Here is a 14,184-nt window from a genome sequence, read left to right as displayed (position 1 = left end):
TTTGAGTCGGAGCCTCACTCTGTCGCCCAACCTGAAAGGCAGTGGCACGCTGGTGGCCACCGCAGCCTCGATTGCTGGGCTCAGGTGATCCTTCCGCCTCAGTCTTCCAAGTAGCTGGAACTACAGGCACGTGCCACCACACCCGTCTAATTTTTTTATTTATTGTAGAGGTTAGGTCTCGCCAAATTTGCCCAGATTGGTCTCGAACCCATGGGCTCAGGCAATCCTCTCACCTTGGCCTCCCAAAGTGCTGGGATTATAGGCGTGAGCCACTGTGCTTGGCCGGTTTGGGGGGCTTTCTATTTGGGTCAGAGAAGGGACTGGTGCCCAGAGCCTTGTCAGTTCAACAGATCCCTTCAGAGGTATTTATGTATGCCTTTCATTCTAGCAAGGATACAAGAACTATGTTCTCTAATCCATGGTCACCACCTGAAGCATCTGACCTTTGAAACTTTTCATCAGAAGCCGGCCATAAAGTCTAACCTGCCAAACGGGTGGTGAAGCAGCTGTTCTGTGCAACATGACATCAGGAGAAAGCCTGGATTTTCAGTGTCCCTGATTCTTCTTGGTCCATGTGAACTTGCAAATTGACCTGGTTTGCATGATTTTAAGTTTCTACCTTCTGGAGGACAAACTGAAATATCTGTTGTGAAAGGTTTACCATTCAACTTTTAAAAGTCCAACGAAGAAGCCAGGCTCGGTGGCTCAGCCTGTAATCCTGTGCCTTTGGGAGGCTGAGGTGAGTGGATTGCCTGAGTCCGCGGGTTCGAGACCCGTCTGGGCAACTTGGCGAAACCTCATCTCTACGATAAATCAAAAATTAGCTGGGCGTGGTAGCACTCACCTGTAGTTCCAGTTATTTGGAAGGTCAGTGCAGGGCCTCCTGCAGGTCTGCGGGAGAAGGCTCTTTTCCTCCTCTGCAGGCTCTGAGGCCAGAAGACCCCCAGAGTGGTGCACCAGCCCTGCAACTGCTGCTTTAGACTCCAGGCCAGTGGATTTCTGGCACCTGGAGAGAGAGACTGGGAAGTCCTAGGCCGCTAAGCCTTAACTGCCTCCCCCCAGAGCCCTCAAAGTTGCCCTGCTAATCCAGAGCCCAGCCCAATAGAGGTTTTGGACACCACCCCACAGCCGCCCAGCAAAAGCCAAGCCCAGGAATGTGCTCATCAGCTGCCTCTGCAAAAGGGGAAAGGTATCAGTGACTGCAGTCCCCTCCCAGGAGCACATGACAGCAGTGCTCTGGGCAGCTGTGCCTTGTCCGACTTTCTGTCCAGAAGGCCAGTTCCCAGCACAGCTGGTCAGCAGGGTCAGTGCACCTTGTCCTGCAGGCAGGGAGCACGGGTGCAGGCACAGCCCCCTTCGCTCAGCCCATACTGCCTCCCCCTGAGACCCTTCAAAGGGCCATAATCCTCAGTCCTCCCCTCACATTTGGGGAGCAGAGCTCAAATCCTCTCACAGCAACTCCAAATATACACTTTTCTGTGAATATACATCTCATTGTGTCACAGGGCCCAGGTATGACACACAAACCCTGCTGAGGTCCCCTGGAGCTGAACTAGCCAGAAACCAGCCCCAACATGGGCCCCCTGAACACTGGTGAGGATGGCAGGGGCAGTGGGGGCCAGGGCAGATGCCAGCACCTGGGCTGCCGAGCTGGGGCCAGCAGCATCAGCCCATGGGCTGTGTGGGCAAACCAGGCCAATTGGTGCTGCCCAGGGGGTTGACACCGGGTCCTCATGGCATGTATGGCACAGATGGAAGACAACAGGGACCCTGGGTCTGTAAGGGCCTGTTGGGCAGGCAAGGGCTGTGGGGAAAGACGACCCCCAGTACCTCCTATGGGCTGCAGCCCAGGGGGAAACCATGCTCCCGGCGAGCATTAGTCCAGTCTGACCGCCATGTCTGGCCAGCAACTGCAGCCAGCTCTCCCATGCCTAGCCACAAGCAGAACTGGGAGGGACTTGGGGATCTTGGCATGTGGACATGCCCTGCAGCAGGAAGCACGTCAGGACGAGAAGTTGGCGGGGCACGTGGAATCACAGGCAGGGCTCTTCACAGGAACCTGGCGCGGCTGTTTGTCCTGTCTGACCTTCTGAGACAAGCATGCGGCCTCCCTCCGCCCCTCACTTCTGTTCCCTCCACCTCCTTTGGGGACATCCCAGAGGCTCTCCTTCCTCACCTGCTGTCAGGGTTGGGGCACAGACCACCCTGAGCCCTGATGGCCCCTCTGGAGGATTCCCCCGTGGAGGGACCCACAGGCACTGCAGAGCTCCAGAGTTCCATGCTTGTGGGAAGGACAGATCTAGGCTCAGAGGTGCCATGGCCCCAACGCTGCACACACCCTGGCAGCTTCCAGCCTGCAAAAATCAATTCTCTCAATGTGCTTTTCTCTACATGAAGTCTAAGTAAGCTGGACTTTTCTACATGAAGTCTAAGTTGAGCCAAATTACATTTATTTATTTATTTATTTAGAGTTGGAATCTCACTCTTGTCACCCAGGCTGGAGTGCAGTGGCACGCTCACAGCCACCACAGCCTCTGCCTTCTGGGCTCAGGTGATCTTTCCACCTCAACCTTCCAAGTAGCTGGAGCTACAGGCACACGCCACCATGTCTGGCTAATTTCTGATTTATTGTAGAGATGAGGTCTCCCCAAGTTGCCCAGGCTGGTCTCGAACCCATGGGCTCAGGCAATCCTCTCACCTTCATCTTCCAAAGTGCCAGGATTATAGGTATGAGCCACTGCGTCCAGCCTGTTTTTGTTTTTGTTTTTGAGTTGGAATCTCAGTCTGTCACCCAGGCTGAAGTGCAGTGGCATGCTCATGGCCATCACAGGCTCACCCTGCTGGGTTCAGGCAATCCTTCCACCTCAGTCTTCCAAAGTAGCTGGAACAAGCATGTGCTACCATGCCTGGCTAGCTTTTTTTATTGTCGAGACAAGGTCTCACCAAATTGCCCAGGCTGATCTTGAACCCCCGAGCTCAGGCAATCCTCTTGCCTCTGCCTCCCAAAGTGCTGGGACTACAGGCGTGAGCCACCGCACCTAACCCGCATTACCTGTGGCTAGAGTGGCTCCACCTGAGTCCACATCCAGCAGTGACAGCCAGATACCCAATGCCAGTCTCAGTAAACCAGCTCCCAGCACAGCATGAGTGTGTCCTTCATTGGGTGACCCGAAAATCCACACTGCTCTGGACATGCGTGTTACAGCCGTGGCTGGGAGACAGGGCTGTTTCTGTGTTCATTTGCACCGTGCTTCAGTAGCCAGTCTCTCAGCAAATCCCCAAAGCCTGCCTGATCTCCAGCATAGGAATTCCAGCCCAATTCCCCATGGCTTGGCAAGATCATAAAGCAGAGGTGAGGACAGGTAGTAAAATTTCAACTTTATTTGGCCAATGTGTTCAATTCCATATTGTGATAGAAATGCCTGAAGAACTGACAAGGTGCGATTCGGCCCCAGCACCCTTAGCCATTTCCCAGCCTGGGAGTCAAGAGCAGCCACGGGCCATGCTGGAGAAAACCCAGCGGTCACAGAGCAATGAGCCCATGACAGGATGAGGAACGCTGGCACAAGGAGGGAAGCGGGAACGGCCCAGGGCTGTCCTGGGCCCCAGAGCCAGCAACCACCGGTCCCTCCTCCAATTGTGGGGCTCACACTGAGACAGGATCCGGAAGTCTCTAATTAACCAAAAAATGCAAGAGCCATGCGCAGTCATGGCAACACTGGCAGGTGGTGCACAGTGACCGTGTCCAACTTGGCTCCGTCCTTCCCCACACAGGGGACAGGAATCTCCAAGGAGGTCCGGCCCAGGTGGAACAAATACCCTGATGTCGAAAAATGTCGAAAATCCCACAGATGGAATTTTTTAAGTGATAGTATAAACCTCTCAAACGGGAAGGAGACGTTACCAGCATAAGGTTCCAAGACACTTTTAGCAAGCACTCTGGACAAAACTGTGTACAAAAAAGTACATCACAATTTTTTAAAAAAGAAAAAGCCCACCAAGATGGGCTGCCCTGGAGATAAATCCCTTTCCAAAAATTGAAAAGCAAAAGGAAGAGACAGGTTTAAATTTACACGTGTGTTAGAATGAAGTGTTACTTCAGAAGATTCCCTGGATTTCCGACGGTGCCTCCTGCAGGGAGGGGTGCAGGCTTCTGGAGGTGCGTGCTGCTGGGTGTGCAGCCCACCAAGGTGTCACGCTGGGTGCCCAGGTCTGGTTTTGCATGTTACAGTTCATCTTTCACAGCTTTTTGATCATCATCTTCCTCCATGTCTGGCTCTTCTGCTTCTTCTAGATCCTCTAGATCCTGTGATGCAGGAAGAGGGGAGGGAGGGCCGGTTGTTGCAGTGGCCATTCGAGGCCGGCTAGCACCAAGCACCCCGTGCTGCACATGCTGGGGACCAGTGGCCACACTGGACATGGCCACCAGCCACCTGAGCAGTCAATTCTGATCTTTCTGAGGTGCAGGGATAGGATTCTTCCCAAGAAGAGTGGGGCTGGCAGGGGCAGCTGCTGCCTGTGGGCCAGGAGGAAGGAAGCTTCCCTCGTGTTAGGATGCCCAGCCCAGCCTTGGATCATTCTGCTGAGCGTGGTGGGGGCTGATGCGCGCCTCCCAGCTTGGCACTGTGGAGCCTGCAGAGGGCCATCCTGGCAGGGAACACAGCCCCAGTGTAGAGTTCAAGCATAGTGACTACTGGGGTGACAGTCACCCTCTTCCAGCCCCCAGCGTCCAGCCCGTGTCCACTTCCCACAGCACCAGTATATCCCAGCGAGCCCTGCCAGCCCAAGCTGATTGCTCCCCCACTCCCTTCCTCAAGTGTCATGCTATGTTCCCCATCCTAACCCCCACAATATTCTCCTGACCTCCCCTCTACTTCCCCCAGCAGAATCACTGCCACTGTTGCTGGCCCCAACTGCACGGTGCCATTGTGCTGACAGGGACATGACAACTCCCAAAGGCAAGCCCACACCTGCTCTCCTGTGCCTCACACAGGGACTAGCGAGCATTCATATTAGCAAATGTCAGCCAGTGGGCTGGGGTGGACATGTGAGTCCAAGTGTGCAGGATGTGAGGATTCTATGATGTGTGTGTGTGAAAAACTTCCTAAGCCAAGTCCCACTTACGTCATCATCCCCTGCTCCATCCTGACCACCACTCTCCAAGAACTTCTTAAAACCATCCAGCGTCCGCTCTCCATTGTAGTCAATGACCTGCAGGAGACAGGGATGAGGCGCACAGGGCTTTTCCTCCCCACAGAAAGGCAGAGGCTTCTGAAGGACCCCACAGCTCTCCTCCCACCCGACTCTTTTCTGGCCCTAGGCTAGCATGGGGACGATGGCCCCTCCCACTTGTCCCATCCATGTCCAGAAGGCGCACCGTCCTGTCCGCACTGGCGGGGAAGAACTTCAGTGTGGGGAAGCTGTGCACTTTGACGGCCTCCACCTCGTTGGCTGTTGAGTCCATCTTGGCGATGACGATATTCTCATGGTCCTTGTATGTCTCTCCCAGTTTATCCCAAATGGGAGCCAACTGTTTGCAATGACCACACCATGGGGCATCTGAAAAGAAAGTGGTTCTGAGGGTCTCTCTTGGACCACAAAACCGCACAGGGCAGGCTCCCGTGGAGTTCCGCACACTTCACAAGCTGCCCCAGGTGGAGCAGACAGATCTGCATAGCTAAAGTGGCATCACTTACAGAATTCCACAAAGACATTCTTTTTTTCATCAAAAGCAACCTCTTCAAAGTTCTTCCCGACGAGCACCTTAACGGGCTGCTTGTCCCAGTCTTCAGGCAGCTCCTGGCTCATCAAGTGGGGCTGACGGCAGATAGACCGTGGTGAGAGGCAGCACAGCCTGGGGGCCCAGAGACCCCCACCCCAGCTGGGGCTCAGGAACCCTCAGGGTGGAGGCCAATGAAGCTGAAGGTGCCACAAACCCAGAAAGGGAGGGCTAGGCCCACAAGGCAGGCCCTTGAGCAAAGGCAGACGGCACCCCTGTCAGTCTGGAAGCTTCTGCAAGGTGCACAGAGGCTTCTCTAGATTCCCAAGGTATGACAAGAACGGTGATCTTCACATTGCCTCAGGGCTGTCCTTGGGATCTTACTTTGAGGATGAAGCCACAGGAAGACCAGAGACCCAAAGGCAGCTGCCTCGCCCCAAGAGGCCAGCCATGGGCCAGCGCAGGACCCTCCAGGACCCCAGCCCAGGATCTGCCCACACCTTGATTTTGCCCTCCAGGAAGCGGTGGCAGAAATCCATGATCGTCTCTGCAGTGAGCGCGTCGGACTCAGGCTTGTACTTGGTCATCTCCTCCTCTAGCGTGATGAGACGCACAGCTGGGCATTCTTCTTTCTTCAGGCCAAAGAACTCAAGGATGCGCTGGTTGTCAGTGTGGTCGCTGTCGATGAAGATAAACAGGATCTTGGGAGAGAAAAGGCACACTGAGACAGGCCCTGGGGAGGAGGCGTATTGAAGTGGCACCTCTGCTTTCTATTTCATTGCTTCACTTAGAATGGGGCTGCCCAACCAAGCCTAGAGCAGGAGATTTGGCCTGGCCAACTCTCCCTATGTCCAGACCCCAAGGAGCAGGCTCTCCTGAAGGAGTAAGCCTTGGCAAACAGCCTTGGAGGTACCGTGGGTAGGCTGGAAGCTTCTGCTGCCTTGGGGTGAGCCATGCTGCTCCCTGGCACCCTGGAGCTGCAGCACATGAGAATAGCTCACCTTGCCCTTGAAGCTCTCAGCTGCTTTTTTGAAGTTGCTCAGTTTGCCATCGTAGTCTGACACACTCTTGGGCAGGAACAGTAGGATGTGAGTCTTGATTTCACCTCCAAAGATCTTCGGGGCTGTCTGTGTTACAAATTCAAGTTACTGGGTCTGAGTCATCATCTAAGCTACTGATGCAGTATGTTCTCCCAGTGACCCCAAGGCCGGATGGACCACAGTGGTGACTAGGACCTCCCATACCCCCACGTCTCTCCTGTGCCCCCCTCAGGTCACAGAAAGTATGAAAGCTACACCTGCTCAGTGAACTCGATGACGAGGGGCAGCTGGTTGTGCTTGATGAAGTCCAGCAGGTTCTCTTTGGTGATCTCCCCCTCAAAATTGTTCCGGCCTTCATCAAACTGCAAATAGAAAGGAGGCCTGAGTTTCACTGCTTTGAGTGTGGTCCCAGGGCCCCAGCTACTCCAGACTTGGCCAAGTACAGCCCACTTTCCCGTGGGGTTTGGAGCCACAGGTCCCAGTAGTGGGGACAGCACACGCCTGTCCCAGGACAGTCTCGACTGGTTTCTGCCATGGCCCTATGGCCACTAGTAAGTCCAAAAGCTGGTTTCACATCCACAACTCATAATCCTCCAGCTGCCCTGACTAAAGAGTGAGTGAGGCCAGGACAGCCCCAGATGCTACTGGACCTTGTCCCTGCAGGCTGGATGAGGAGGCTCACCCACTGTGCTCACTGTTGCTTCTCCACAAAGCACAGTGTTGGTTGGGGGCACGGTGTTGGTTGGTAAGGGTTGGGGGCAGTGGCGGAATGGCACCAGTGTCCTCTGGGAATAGAGACAGTATGGTCACCATGGAGGGCATGCTCCTCAGGCATGGGGCAGCCACCCAGGGGCCAGAAGCTCACCTGACCTCCTGGGGGTGCAGAGCCAGTGTGATAGCAGTGGCTGCCCACAGACCAAAAGTCATCAGAGCTGCAGCAGCCTCTGCCCATAGGCCCAAGAGCCCTTAACTCCTGTATGTGGGGATGTTGTTGGGATTTATATGTCACCTTCTTCATTTCCAAGTTCTTCAGACAACAGCCCTCAAAATGTGGTCCACACGGGGGGGAGGGGGATGGGATTAACAGTAGCAAATATCTGTCTGGGGCTGGGAAAATACCTCTTATCAACAGGGTGCCTGAATGAAACGTAATTGTACACCTAACCCTTAACTGTACCCCACAAAACCATAATAAAAAATACTGATTAATTATTAAAAAAAAGAAATGTGGTCCACACTCCGGGCCCCAACCCTTTCCCCGGCGTCTGCTTGATCAAATCTACCTTTCACAGCTGGGCTTGGTGGCCCAGCCTATAATCCTGTACTTTGGGAGGTCGAGGTGAGTGAATTGCCTGAGCCCGCGGGTTCGAGACCCACCTGGGCAACTTGACGAGACCTCATCTCTACAATAAATCAAAAAAATTAGCCAGCCTGTACTAAAAAATTAGTATGAGCCTGTAGTTCCAGCTACTTGGAAGGCTGAGGTGGAAGGATTGCCGGAACCCAGCAGGTGGAGGCTGTGGTGGCCGGGAGCATGCCACTGCACTCCAGTCTGGGCGACAGAGTGAGACTCCAACTCGAAGAAAAAAAAAAAATCTACCTTTCACAATCACACATGGATGGCCCCTGCTGGTTCAATCTCTCATGAGCACATGGTGCAGGGTTGCCAAGCTGCCACACCTGCCATGTCATGACAGGATGAGGGCAGGGAAGAAAGCCCAGCTGCCTCCCAATAAGCTATACATGAGAGAGACCAGAAGAAAGCCAAACACGACTCTTACCATTCAACTGTGCTTGTCTGGGAGAGATTAATTTTCATAAAGATGTTATTTATGACTACATGTAATGGGCTTATTGTCATTATTTTAAAATAAATGGGCCAGGTTTGATGGCTCAGTCTGTAATCCCAGCACTTTGGGAGGCCAAGACGAGTGGATTGCCTGAGCCCACGGATTAGAGACCAGCCAGGCCAACTTGGTGAGACCTCATCTCTACAATAAAAAATTAAGCTGCCGGGCTCGATGGCTCAGCCTGTAATCCCGCACCTTTGGGAGGCTGAGGTGAGTGGAATGCCTGAGCCCACGGGTTCGAGACCCGCCTGGGCAAATTGGCGAGACCTCATAGCTACAATAAATCAAAAATTAGCCTTGTGTGGTAGCGCGCGCCTGTAGTTCCAGCTACTTGGAAGGCTGAGGCGGAAGGATTGCTGGAGCCCAGCAGGTTGAGGCTGCGGTGGCCGGGAGTGGCCACTGCACTCCAGTCTGGGCGACAGAGTGAGACTCCAACTCAAAAAAAAAAACCAAAAAAATTAAGCTGGGCATGGTAGTGCACACCTGTAGTTCTGGCTACTTGGAAGGCTGAGGCAGAAGGATCACTGGAGCCCAGAGGGTCGACACTGGAGCTCTGCAGGTCGACACTGGGGTGGCCATGAGCATCACTGCCCTCCAGTCTGGGCAACAGAGTGAAACTCCAACTCAAATAAATAAATGAATGAATAAATAAATAAGTGCTTTTTAATATTTCTCGTGCAACCCTTTTGGGTTCCCTTCCACTGTGGGAGCTTTTCTGTCCTCTCAATAAATACTGCTTTCTAAAAAATATATATATATATATATATTTACATATATTTCTCAGTTCTAATTTCTTTTTTTTTTTTTTTTTGAGTTGGAGTCTCACTCTGTCACCCAGGCTGGAGTGCAGTGGCACGCTCACAGCCACCACAGACTCTACCTGCTGGGCTCAGGCGATCTTCTGCCTCAGCCTTCCAAGTAGCTGGAAATACAGGCATGCACCACCATGCTTGCCTAGTTTTTTTTATTTATTGTAGAGATAAGGTCTTGCCAAGTTGCCAGGCTGGTCTCAAATCTGTGGACTCAGGCAATCCTTTCAACTTGGCCTCCCAAAGTGCTGGGATTATAGGCATGAGCCACCGTGCCCAACCAGCTCTAATTTCTAATATAATAAATCTTTTTTTGTTTTGTTTTGAATTGAGTCTCACTCTGTCACCCAGGCTAGAGTGTTATTACCTGCTGGGCTCAGGCGATCCTTCCACCTCAGCCTTCCAAATAGCTGGAACTACAGGCAAGCACCACCATACCCGGCTAATTTTTTGATTTATTACAGAGACGAGGTCTTGCCAAGTTGCCCAGGATGGTCTTGAACCCCTGGGCTCAGGCAATCCTCTCGCCTCTGCCTCCCAAAGTGCTGAGATTACAGGAGTGAGCCACCGCAGCTGGACTGGGCCATGATTACAGGCAAACAGAACACCACTTGCCTGCAGAACAATGGGCCTGGCTCCCTCCAGAGTGCCGAGTGCTGCCTATACAATCTCATGCTGAGAAGCCAGGAGAACACAGCTGCTGCACCTGTCTTGGGGCCTGCAATCTTTTGGGTATTGTGGCCACAATACATTCATTTACAGTCTACTTTGGTTTAAAAAAAAAGTCCCATTTAGCAGGGGACGGCTGCAGGAGACCTGAGGCCATGGGCAGAGATCACTGCATCTCTGGCTGTGGAGGTCACCTCTGTCTGCCAGGCCACAATGACAAACAGCATAAAAAGGCCTGATGCTGCAGGCTGGTGGTGGAGTACTATAAAAATGAATAAATATCAGAATAAATAAAGACAATCAGCTCTCACACCCATGGTCAGTCACCAGTGGCCCCAGCTGGGGCTTCACCAGGCCTCAGTACCCTGCTTATTACCCTCTATCTTTGCTGGGGGAAAGAGTAAATGGCAATCACCCTGTTCTTCAGGAAGTATTTGGCTCAACCAGGCTGCCCATACTAGCCCAGGACAGACAGGAAGGCCCAGCTCACTTTAAGGAACTGGGTTAACAGACCAAAGGAAGACGAATAAGTAACGGCTAAAAGATGAATTCAACAGAGAAGTCAGAGAACGCAGGCACAACAGCAGCCACAGCCCTGGAACTGGCCTACTCCTGGCCATGGAGAGAACTCTGGCTTTCTGACCTCAAACGTGTCCCCTACTGACCCAGACAGCACAGCAAAGCCGGAAGCAAAGTCCACGGCTCTGCTGGGCTTCTGCTCGAGGTTGTCTGTGATAGCCATGTTAACCAGGCGACTCAGTGGACAAGAAAGCACCACAACCAACTGGTACCAGATCCAAGCAGGTTGCCTGTATCCAGCCCTGAGTGAACACCAGAGAATCGAGGCAAAAAAAAAAATCACAAGTAGTAAGCTCACATAGATGAGATACATGTGCTGGATGCTTTGCAGGCAACCAAGAAACAATCCTGCCAGTCTTCAAGGACATATGACCAGGAAACCATCCACACAGTGCGCAACGGCTGCTCCCAACATCAAGGAGAGGGAAGGAACTGTGTGGGCTGAATAAGGAAACAGGGTTTGCAAGTTTCAACAGGCCTCAGAGAAACTCCCTCAGGACCTGAGTTGTAGAATGAACTTCAGGACTTTCTCTTTAACACCCCAAGAGTTTTCATTTCCTCAATCTCATTTAACACTTCATGGGTCTCTTCTAGTCAGGTGCTTAATTTTCTTTTTTTTTTTTGAATTGGAGTCTCACTCTGTCACCCAGATTGGAGTGCAGTGGCCGCTCCCGGCCACCGCAGCCTTGACCTGCTGGGCTCCGGTGATCCTTCCACCTCACCCTTCCAAGTAGCTAGAACTACAGGCACACGCTAAAACGCCAGCTCGTTTTTTATTTATTGTAGAGATGAGGTCTCACCAAGTTGCCCAGGTGGGTCTCGAACCCACGGGCTCAGGCAATCCACTCACCTCAGCCTTGCAAGGCATGGGATTATAGGCTGAGCCACTGAGCCTGGCTAGGTGCTTAATTTTCACCTGTGCAATGACAATGGACTGATTTAGCAATTCTAGTTCCTTTACAGAATAATGTGAGGATTTCTACTGAATAGAATATCTTAAAGTTATCTTGAAGAAGGGGCTACAGAAATAGCTAAGTGACAAAGACATGGAAAGAAAGCTGTCCCAACCCACCTACGCCATCATGCTCCAGAGTGCACCAGGAAGAGGGCTCCACCCTTCCTGTCCCAGCAAAGGACTAGATGCTTCGCGTGTCCTGCAGAAAGCCAATCCCTTTCTCATCTCCAAATTACTAACCCAGCCCACCACGCCACTTCACTCAGGAAGCACGTACACAGCACCTCAGACTGAGGCCACACTGTCTCCAAATCAAGCAGCTGCCCCATTCAGACCATGTAGTTTACTACACTGCTAACTCTAAAATGCTCTTCTTCCCACTGGGACCAAAACAGAACAGGAGTCAAGGGTCCTATTCCTGTCCCTCATTCTGCAGGTCCTTTTCACGCTATGTCTTGCCCTCTGGATGGCACTAACTGCCATCACCCCTATCCAGGTTCAGCCCCACCTGCCAAGGGACAGAATAAAAGGCAAAACCCACAGGCCTATCAGTAGCGCTGTACAAACATGAAGCCTTCTGTGTCCTGGTAACAGGGAGACACTTTTCCCAAGAAGAGGGACACACAGTTGGGATGGATAGTTTTCAGAGTCTGGATCCTTAGAGGCACAGGTGGTGTGTGTGTCAGTAAGGTGGGAATGCTCCCAGAGAACTAACACTCCAGAGTTTTCATTTCAGGTGAGGAAAAATTCTGGAAATACATAGAAGTGATGGTTGCATGGCACTATGGATATAATTAATGCCATAGAATTCTACTTGCAAATGGTTAAAATGGCAAACCTTTACGTATGTTTTACCATAATCTAAAAAAAAAAAAAAAAAAAAAAGCTAGCAAGGTGCGGTATCTCACACCTGTAATCCCAGCACTTTGGGAGGTGGAAGTGAGAGGACTGCTTGAGCCCAAGGATTCGAGACCAGCCTGAGCAACTTGGCAAGACCTCATCTCTACAATAAATCAAAAAATTAGCCAGGTGAGGTGGTGCATACCAGTGCTTCCAGCTACTTGGAAGGCTGAGGCGGAAGGATCGCCTGAGCCCAGCGGGTTGAGGTTGCAGTGGCCATGAGCATGCCACTGCACTCCAGCCTGGGCAACAGAGTAAGACTCCGAGTCAAAATAAATACATATATAATAAAAATGAAAGCTAAGAGTCAAAAGCAGATCCACTTTTGTTTTTTATGAAGTGCTACACACTAGTGGCAGGAAACTGGCCAAAAGACCCAAGGCTAAGTTTTACAAAGGCCACAGTGTCAGCAGCTCCCACAGTCTGACTCTGTAAAGCTACAGAGCAGACCTTACTCAAAAGTCCAAGGCCACCGGGGCAAGGTTCTCCCAGCAATAAAGAAAGCAACACTACCCCCTGCAGACCAGCCCCTGAACTACCCCAGGGCAGCAGCAGGAGCTCACCTTCTTAAAGAGGACAACTCCATCTTTATCCAGTTGATACTTGGAGAACACATCACTGTTGGACGTGATCCCAAACGGTATGTCATCGATGGCCTCTGCTGCCTGCAAGAACTGCTTGGCAAAGTCCGACTCCACGTCCTGGAAGAGGAGGGAGAATCAGAGGTAGCCATGTACCCTGACACTGAAGCACCCTTGCCTAGGATAGTAGCAGGGCAGACACGGCATAACCAGGTCAAGGGGACACATGCAGAGCTGCTGGCCACAAGCCACAGGGACCCCCTCCTTCAACCACGACAGAAAATAAGAAGACTGAAGTTCTGAAGCCTCTACCTTGAAGAAGCCGATGACAGCCACCTCGCTGGACGCCACCAAGGACTCTGTGGCCGCGCTGTCAGACAGGGTGGTGGCAGCTGGACCTGTACGCTTCTTCAGCCAGTTCACGATGTCATCAGCCTCTCTGCCAGCTACACCCCAAACAAATGTAGATTCCACTCTCAAACAGGGAGTGCCCCACCCTGCCAGGCCCATTCCTATCTCTACTCTCTGCCAAACAAGCTAAGAACACCTGACTAAACACCTAGAAGAAGAGGCTCTCTCACCAAAGAGGCATGGGCCCTGTCTGCCCACCTCCCATATCCCAGTGTGTGTGAGACGGTGGTTGTGTTTAAAGGGAGGGTTGGAAGGGTGGTTCTCTCTGGGTCACAGGGTCAGAAGCCATTTTCTTCCCCAGTTACGTTGCCTTTTTAAAATTTTCCTCTACATTTTTTTTTTGAGACAGGATCTTGCTCCATCACCAAGATTGGAGTGCAGTGGCGCTATCATAACTCAATGCAGCTTCCAACTCCTGGGCTCAAGTAATTCTCCTGCCTCAGCCTCCAGAGTTGCTAGGACTACAGGTGAGTGCCACCATGCCTAGCTAATTTATTTATTTATTTATTTTGAGTTGGAGTCTCACTCTGTCACCCAGACTGGAGTGCAGTGGCCGGTCCTGGCCACTGCAGCTTCGACCTGCTGGGCTCTGGCGATCCTTCCGCCTTGGGCTTCCAAGTAGCTGGAACTACAGGTGCGCGCTACCATGCCCGGCTGATTTTTTGATTTAT

The 14,184-nt window shown here is 52.1% G+C and overlaps 1 protein-coding gene across 3 annotated transcripts in view; it reads right to left on the bottom strand.

The window, feature by feature from the left end:
* Positions 1-2,138: 2,138 nt before the first annotated feature.
* Positions 2,139-14,184, bottom strand: part of P4HB (prolyl 4-hydroxylase subunit beta) — a 16,342-nt gene continuing 4,296 nt past the window's right edge. The window contains exons 3-12 of one of the 3 annotated variants that reach the window (XM_021713564.1): positions 13,415-13,548; positions 13,085-13,222; positions 7,017-7,121; positions 6,721-6,846; positions 6,220-6,420; positions 5,697-5,817; positions 5,378-5,559; positions 5,125-5,211; positions 4,198-4,306; positions 2,139-2,167 (exon numbers count right to left, since the gene is read on the bottom strand). In XM_021713564.1, coding sequence (XP_021569239.1) covers positions 4,226-4,306; positions 5,125-5,211; positions 5,378-5,559; positions 5,697-5,817; positions 6,220-6,420; positions 6,721-6,846; positions 7,017-7,121; positions 13,085-13,222; positions 13,415-13,548 — 1,175 coding nt within the window. In that variant the 3' untranslated portion in view covers positions 2,139-2,167; positions 4,198-4,225. Of the gene's footprint in view, positions 2,168-3,355; positions 4,307-5,124; positions 5,212-5,377; positions 5,560-5,696; positions 5,818-6,219; positions 6,421-6,720; positions 6,847-7,016; positions 7,122-13,084; positions 13,223-13,414; positions 13,549-14,184 lie in introns of those variants that run through there. The other 2 variants (XM_008060421.1, XM_021713565.1) reach the window with 2 other exon arrangements.

The sequence above is a fragment of the Carlito syrichta genome, unplaced genomic scaffold (assembly GCF_000164805.1).
Source record: "Carlito syrichta isolate Samal-C Ts95f unplaced genomic scaffold, Tarsius_syrichta-2.0.1 Scaffold304603, whole genome shotgun sequence".
In the NCBI taxonomy this organism is placed as follows: Eukaryota; Metazoa; Chordata; class Mammalia; order Primates; family Tarsiidae; genus Carlito; species Carlito syrichta.
Note: the sequence above shows the minus strand (reverse complement) of the source record. Positions and strands in the feature narration are given on the sequence as shown.